At 52.9% G+C, this 7,948-nt stretch overlaps 1 protein-coding gene and 1 pseudogene across 2 annotated transcripts; both read left to right on the plus strand.

Annotated features, from left to right (window-relative positions):
• Window positions 1–223: 223 nt before the first annotated feature.
• Window positions 224–1,106, plus strand: LOC147975218 (uncharacterized; annotated as a pseudogene).
• A 1,278-nt stretch (window positions 1,107–2,384) lies between these two features.
• LOC125551277 (glucan endo-1,3-beta-glucosidase) lies at window positions 2,385–6,093 on the plus strand. Of its 2 annotated transcripts, none has more exons than XM_087518058.1 (3): window positions 2,385–3,558; window positions 5,286–5,616; window positions 5,712–6,093. In XM_087518058.1, exons 1-3 carry the CDS (start codon window positions 2,506–2,508, stop codon window positions 5,738–5,740), a joined length of 1,413 nt encoding a protein of 470 aa, XP_087374184.1. In that variant the 5' UTR covers window positions 2,385–2,505; the 3' UTR covers window positions 5,741–6,093. The 2 variants fall into 2 exon arrangements, with proteins under 2 accessions (XP_087374184.1, XP_048570408.2); XM_048714451.2 differs by having other exon boundaries at window positions 2,397–3,558; window positions 5,313–5,616.
• The last annotated feature ends 1,855 nt before the right edge of the window (window positions 6,094–7,948 follow it).

Below are 7,948 nucleotides of genomic sequence, written 5' to 3' on the forward strand. Positions count from 1 at the left end.
TTTGATGCAAAATTGGACGTGTATATGAGAGAATCTTTTTAGACCATTGTCTATATGAATATATAGACATCCAAATATACACATGTTATTGGAGATGCTCTTAGAGCATCTCCAACAGGCGCGGCAAAAGGCGCGCCCGCGCGGTAAATCTTGGTTTTAGCGCGCGCCGGTTGGTTCCGCGCGCTCCAGCGGTGGCGGGAACTTACCGCGCACGGGAGAAAGCGGCACACGGCGCGGTAGATTTGGCGCGCCGCTTCACGCGCGCCTATAAAATCCCGCGCTCGCCACGCGCACAGACCACAGCCACGCGCCCTCCCCTCGCAACCTCGCCGCTTTCCGCGCCACCATGCCGCCGCGCCGCCGGGGTTCTTCGGGCTACCGCGGTGTCCGCGAGCGCCCCAACGGCTGGTACTCCACCGAGATCCGGTCCGGCGACGTCCGGCTCGGCCTCGGGTCGTTCCGGAGCGCGCACGAGGCGGCCCGCGCGTACGACACGGCGGCGTGGCGCTTGGACAGGCCCCGGTCGCAGATGAACTTCCGGGACGCCTTCACGCGCTAGCAGGCGCAGTGCGTCGCCCCTCCGCCGCGTCTCATCACTGACATGGACCGTGCCGACCACGCTCGGCAGCAGCGCCGCCTCCTCATCGCCGAGGAGGACGAGCGAGCCATGGCGGAGTGGCGCCGTCGCCACCCGGAGGACGTCGCCGACGAGCGTGCCTACTGGGCAGAGATGACGGCAAGGCGCCGCGCGAAACGGGCAGAACAGCGTCGGCGGAAGGCATTGGCGAATGCGCAGTCCGATATCGTTGCAGCAGGTGGGAGGTCGATCTTCACGTCAGACGATGAACGTTGGTTGGACATATTGCTTGACACCTCGGACGACACCGACGAGGATGATGATGGTGATGATGGTAGCGACTTGGAGTAGTTTCTATCTACGTATGCTGTAGTAGTTTCTATCTAGTTACACCGTAGTTTTATCTATCTATGCTTTCGAACTATCTATCTAGTTGCACCGATGTAAAATACCTTCGTATTGGTTTTTCTATGCAATCTATCGTTTTATCTATGTAAAAATATTGTTGTAGAATGAGCGCGCGCACTGCATTTTTTGCGCACTGCTGGAGCGGCGCGCGCGCTGCATTTTAACGCGGCTGCTGGAGCCAGCGCTGCGCGCCGCGCCAAATCAGGCTATGAACGCGCGGCAAAGCAGTTTTTAGCGCGTGTCGCGTTCGGTGCCCGTTGGAGATGCTCTTAGCTCCCTTTCGTGCAGGATAGTGTGCGGTAGTACTATGAGAAGGCTTTGGAATCTCAGTTGTTAGCATCAAGCAAGTAGTTGGGGGTGTGCAAGCAAGGAAGGACGGGCTGGCCGGGAACCCGAGTCCGTGGCAAGCAAAGCTGGGAGGGGGATGTTGGTGGGCGATTCCGTTGAGCTGTGGAAGGAACGTCTTTGGTCCCAGAAGGCGTGCGCCACGGACACAAGCAACGCAGAGCAGGCGCACGCGTGGATAGGGTAGGGACGGGACGACGCGGTTCGTGCGTGAGCCTGTGCGTTTCTCCCTGCCGACCACACGATGTCCATCTCCGTGTACGTGCGCTGAATCTGCGGCTGGCGCCGGGCCGAACACGCTGGTGAGATTGAGAAGCGTCACAATCCAACCGGGTCAACACACACGTACTCGTCCTCCCCACCGTTGGCGACGCGGCAGCCAACGGTAACTGCCCCATCCACCGTCCAAATCGATGATTATCCAAGCAATACTTTACGAGTAATCGGAATTTTCTAGTCGGCGCGTGCCCTTTTTCCCATGCCCACCTCGCTTTCTTCGAGAGGAAGGAGCTGTCATCTTTTTCTCCTGAAACCACTCGCCGTCGTTTCCTTTTTCTCTTCATTCATTCTCCGGCACATCGATACGCACACCAGCTGAATAATATTATTCAAAGGAAAGCTTCGAGCAGAGGCAAATCCCCACGGAAATACGCGGCCACTTGCGTTTTGCATCTTCTCCTTTCATATTCACTTTCTTCCATTCTTTAGAAAAGGCTTGGGATTATTAATTCATTCAAACGCATGCTTTGGTTACTAGCAGTATAGTATACCCTCTTTCTTGCTGTTTCCTAGTACTAATTTCCACACTTTTGAGAAACGGTGCAAAAGCAAAGGAAAAAAGTAGTGTACCAACCCGAAAAATATATTACCATGAAAGATTTCTAAAATTAATGAAAGATAGTGAACTCGTGGGAAAATATATATGAAAATGAATGACTTAAATATATGAAAAAGGCAGTGACACATGGCAGCCGCAGCAAAGCGAGAAATAAAAATGCATTAAAACCAAGGGAATAAGAATACTGTAATGGCACCCACCACGCGACCTTTGTCCGTTCCTCTCCTCTCCGGTACTCTGCTCTGGAGCCAGTAGTAGTATTTGAACGGAACGGAAGCCCCAGTTGCCAAATCAGATTCAAACCCACAATCGACTCCACACTCCACCCCGGAGTGCGATGCCGCTCCTCATCCTCCTCATGCTGCTCGCCGCCGGCGCGGCGGGGGCAGAGTCGGCGACCCCCTCGCTGCACATCGGCGTCAACTACGGCGCCAACGCCGACAACCTCCCCTCCCCGACCTCCGTCGCCACCTTCCTCGCCACCAAGACCACCATCGACCGCGTCAAGCTCTTCGACGCCAACCCCACCTTCATCTCCGCCTTCGCCGGCACGCCCATCTCCCTCGCCGTCTCCCTCCCCAACTCCGCCCTCCCCGCCCTCGCCGACAAGGCCACCGGCCTCGACGCCGCGCGCTCCTGGATCCGCGCCAACCTCTCCCCCTACGTCCCCGCCACCAACGTCACCCTCCTCCTCGCCGGCAACGAGATCCTCCTCTCCACCGACACCAACCTCATCCTCTCCCTCCTCCCCGCCATGCGCCGCCTCGCGCAGGCCCTCAAGGCCGAGGGCCTCACCGGCGTGCGCGTCACCACCCCGCACTACCTCGGCATCCTCGCCCCCTCCGACGGCATCCCCTCCAACGCCTCCTTCCGGGCGGGCTACAACACCAAGCTGTTTCCGGCCATGCTGCAGTTCCACCGCGACACCGGGTCGCCCTTCATGGTGAACCCTTACCCCTACTTCAGCTACCGGCCGGAGACGCTCAACTACGCGCTCTTCCGCCCCAACAGCGGCATCTACGACCCGGCCACCAAGCTCAACTACACCAGCATGCTGGACGCCCAGATGGACGCAATCTATACCGCCATGAAGAAGCTCGGGTACGGAGACGTCGACATCGCCGTCGGGGAGGCCGGGTGGCCCACCCAGGCGGAGCCCGGGCAGATTGGCGTCGGGGTGCAGGAGGCCAGGGACTTCAACGAGGGCATGATTCGGGTGTGCAGCAGCGGCAAGGGCACGCCGCTGATGCCCAACAGGACGTTCGAGACCTACCTCTTCTCCCTCTTCGACGAGAACCAGAAACCAGGGCCGATCGCCGAAAGGCACTTTGGCCTCTTCAACCCGGACTTCACGCCCGTCTACGACCTCGGACTCCTCCGGGACGGCGCGGTACGTACTGCGCTTTTCTCCCCTCTGATGATCCTTAATAATTATTCAAGATATGAACCTTTACCTGCCTGTCTTGTGTCCTTAAACTTATCAAATTGCTGGGGCCTAAAATCTTTTCTTCTTTACTAGTAGGAGTATAATGATTGGTTGATTGCATCCCATAATTTGTCTGGGCCTGTCTTTACAATCGTGATTTTATATTTCATTTCTGCGGAGAATGTGGTTTCAATTGTGTTAAATTCAGTAGTATTTTATTTGGGAGGAAAAAAAACCCAGGGATGAACCCAGTAAAAGTAGTATAGTACGTAACAATGAACATTCCGTGTCATCCATGGGCTGCAGCAACTCTGTTTACAGCCTTACAGATGATCCGACTTGAATGCTAAGGTGGTCCTCCATTCACACTGCAACTGCAATTGTCAAAGGTGATGTATGTGTATGGACCGGCTTCTTCTGGAAACGGCTAGCTGCTTGCTTGCGTTTCCGACTTTTGCTCCTATCCCCTGCATGGTCTGCTTGCCCAAACGGCTGCCTTTCTTGACTGATCCAGTATGACAGCAGGCGCGTGTTGATAGCAGCCTTGGACACGTCTGGGGTTATGGGTGGGGTGGGACCACTGCCAAAACTCTGATTTAGATCCATATGCACATGTTTGCTAGCTATTCGCTGCTGCTGCTGCTGCTGCTGCTGCTGCTGCTGCTGTAAATGTACCAGTAAGCTTGCACCGGACAATTCCGAGTTATTAACAAAATACCAGTACGTAGTACTCCCTCTCAAAATCTTGTAGTATTAGTTTACAGAGTGAGTACATGCTAAAAGAGGCACTAGGATCTGATATTTGAATTGGAACGGATATATCAGAATAAATGGTTTAATGACTTAAATCAACCGGTACTGTTTTGAGAAGAAGAAGAAGAAAAATCAACAGGTTGTCAACACTGCTGAGTTCTTTTTTTGTTTTTTAATAAGGCTATGTTATAAATTCCGGATCAACACGTTAAGGGCTTCTTTGTGTTAATTTCATTTCTTCAAAGGAAAAGATGTAACCTTGAAACTTTTCTAACGGAAGCTACCTTAAAGCAAAGGAGATAGGGTTTAAGATTCTGGTGGTCTTGTGTCTCAAGTTTTAACTAGAAGCCGCACCTTTGGACTTGCTATCTGTTGTTTGCTGAGATGGTTGCCTATTGTCTACTAGTAAATGACAGGATAGCGCATACATCTGTATACCTGCCTGTAGGTTCAGATAACAGATGGAGCCTTGCTTCATTTGGCGTCATCTCCTTTCCGTGGCATCCAATACAGGAAGGCATGCATCTGTTCTGCTTCAGCTGCATTAATGTTGTGGTGTGCATGTGGATTAGGCCCTCGCATCAAAGGAAGGAAGCAGCCATTAGCTGGCTGCCTTTTCGGATGCTTAGCGAAAGTGAACCATGTGGAGGAGAGGGCCTGACTGCATTACTAATTTTCAGCATGTTGATTCGGCCTTCGGGCGGCTAGTGTGTGTCAACAATCTTAAGAAGAAAACCAACTTGGACTTGCCCTGCTTTGGACGGTGCCAGCCCAGCCCAGAGAACATGTGCTTTGTTGTCAAAGCACCACTAATCTGCACAGCCTTCCAGTATGGCTGTCTAAAGTATTACTAGTATAACTCAGTTGAGAATCTAAAGTATGGCCGACAGTTCTGATGCTTAGATTCGTCGCTCCTGTGCTGTTACCTGACTTAGCAGGTGCCGTTATGTTGTTTTGCATTGCAGTCCGTGGCTCCAACCCCTTCGCCGAACCCATCGCCCAATCCGAGCCCTAAGCCCGAGCCGTCGGGAGGCGGGAAGTGGTGCGTCGCCAAGGACGGCGCCAACGGGACGGACCTGCAGAACAACATCAACTACGCCTGCGGCTTCGTAGACTGCAAGCCCATACAGAGCGGCGGCGCGTGCTTCAGCCCCAACAGCCTGCAGGCCCATGCGTCGTACGTGATGAACGCCTACTACCAGGCCAACGGCCACACCGACTTAGCGTGCGACTTCAAGGGCACCGGCATCGTCACCTCCAGCGACCCCAGTAAGTCCATGTACTAACAGTTTGTGAAGTTTCTGAACCTGGCTGCCTGTGGCATCGGAGGAGCTGACGATGGCACCCTTGTTGTGTTGTTGCAGGTTACGGGGGTTGCAAGTACGTCTCCTGACGGTACGCAGCAAGCCACGGCAGTACGAGGGCAGGGGGGCCAGCCTCCAGCCCACTACCATCTCCAGCTCGGAGCCGCGGTGGCGGCAGCGACGGAGGACTGCTCATACTGCCGGGCTTGCGCCATATTCTTCTATACTCGTGTCTGACAGCCATGCTGCTTCTTCCTTTCTAGTCATATAAATATCAATCATCGCCTCTTAGCTTAGCGCACACAGGCGGCTGTAGCGTGATGTTGGGCCGTCTTGCATTGCATCGCATTAATTTATTTTTCGTTCTCTTCTGTGGTTCGCATTGCATTCCATGTAGAAAATACAAGAAACAAAAAGAGGAAGCCTTGCTGTGTCTTGTCTACTTTGTGATCATCTTCCCCGTTTGAATCGTATAATCTGCATGCATACAGAACATGGCCGATCCTCAAAGCCAGGCCTTAGGTTGACTCCAACAGGGCGACCCATTTGATCCGCTTGTGTTTGTTTGGATTTGTGTGGATAAGAAACTGGCCCAACGCAGCGACGCAAGTGGACGGTTGTCCGAGTTTTTGTTCGCAAAGACTCATTTTTGGCCCAAATTTAGGCCGAGTTTGCATCCGTGCGGATGCCCTCGACGCCCTCTCCCTGTCCTCGTCTGCCCGTATGTGGCACTACCACGCCATCGCCATCTCTCCCAATTCGCTGTTAAATCCTTCCGTGCTCCCGCCCTCTCGCCATGGCCGACATGCCCGACCCCGCCATTGCCCCCTTCCCGGTCATGGCCGCCCACGGCGTGGTCCCGAGGAAGTCAAAGAAGGTGCACACCTCGAAGTAGAGGGATGCCTAGAGCAAGGTGGAGAAAAAAGAAGCCGCCGTCGCAGGCGCTTCGGCCCAGGTCGCTGCTGCGGAGAGCGTTGCCCTCGCCGCCAAGGCCACGCAACAGGTCCTTCTGTCAGGGTACCAAGAAACGACGCTTCTCGTCACCACCGCCACCGCCAACACGGGCTCATCGATGGCAAGCCCGCCCATGCTTCCGGAATCGTCGCGCCTGTCAATAATGCCGCCGGCATACGGGTGCCTTCCTAGGCACGACCCAGAGGTGTCCTACTTCTCCATGTCGCCTCGGGACCTCTCACCAAAAATGCACGACTTCGTGCCGGCTGTCCCCGTGGTGCCTGCCCTTGATCTCAACGCCACACCGATGGCCAGCCAATCCACCGGGACGCAAAGGGAGCGCCCATGGGCGATCCCCATTGACAACTTTCCTGACGCCTCTTTCCTATTCGATGGTATGCCGACACCGGCACCGGATAACACGACGTACTACAACAATTTCATCGAAGAGATGATCTATGAGGGTGGCCAAGACGACCGCTGCCAAGACACCCAGGGCCACCACGGCCAAGAAACTCGAGACCAAGGCAACCAAGGTAGGAGTCAACATCGAGGATGAACATTGTTTAAGAGGAGCTATCTCATCAAGCCAATGCACAAAAGAGGCGACAAATTGTGAGGACGGGAGCTACACAAAGGATGATGGCAAGTTAATTTGCGAACTTGGATGGCAATTGTACAAGATCCCAAATCCGACACCGAGCAAAAGGGAACAACATTTTGAAAGAGGGTCCATACATACTTCCATGAACGTAGGAGGTTTGTGTCCTACAAATTTGAGAGTGATAGGACCGACGTGTGACTCCGAAAGAGACGAGCTTTCATCCAATTGGAGTGCAACAAGTTTTATGCCTCTCATGAGAATATCTCTGGCCGTACTGTGAGCGTTCTTGACATCGAAGACATGGTATACAATTCCTTCCCTTATTCATATGAGTTTGATGCCATGTCGTCCTCCTGTGCATATGAATGTATCTTGTTGGTTTGAACTCCATATGTATGAAGGAAATATGCCCTAAAGGTAATAATAAAGTTATTATTTATATTTCCTTATATCATGCTAAATGTTTATTATTCATGCTAGAATTGTATTAACCGGAAACTTAGTACATGTGTGAATACATAGACAAAACAGAATGTCCTTAGTATGCCTCTACTTGACTAGCTTGTTAATCAAAGATGGTTAAGTTTTCTGACCATAGACATGTGTTGTCATTTGATGAACGGGATCACATCATTAGGAGAATGATGTGATGGACAAGACCCATCCGTTAGCTTAGCATATTGATCGTTCAGTTTTATTGCTATTGCTTTCTTCATGACTTATACATATTCCTCTGACT

The sequence above is a fragment of the Triticum urartu genome, chromosome 4A (genome assembly GCF_056163025.1).
Source record: "Triticum urartu cultivar PI428250 chromosome 4A, HENAU_Tu73, whole genome shotgun sequence".
Lineage (NCBI taxonomy): Eukaryota > Viridiplantae > Streptophyta > Magnoliopsida > Poales > Poaceae > Triticum > Triticum urartu.

Bases quoted from the DNA above. Each gene is read 5' to 3' on its own strand.
- LOC125551277 (XM_087518058.1), top strand. From the start codon at position 2,506: ATGCCGCTCCTCATCCTCCTCATGCTGCTCGCCGCCGGCGCGGCGGGG. The intron at 3,559-5,285 runs GTACGTACTGCG...CTGACTTAGCAG, and splicing joins GACTCCTCCGGGACGGCGCG to GTGCCGTTATGTTGTTTTGC. The intron at 5,617-5,711 runs GTAAGTCCATGT...GTGTTGTTGCAG, and splicing joins CGTCACCTCCAGCGACCCCA to GTTACGGGGGTTGCAAGTAC.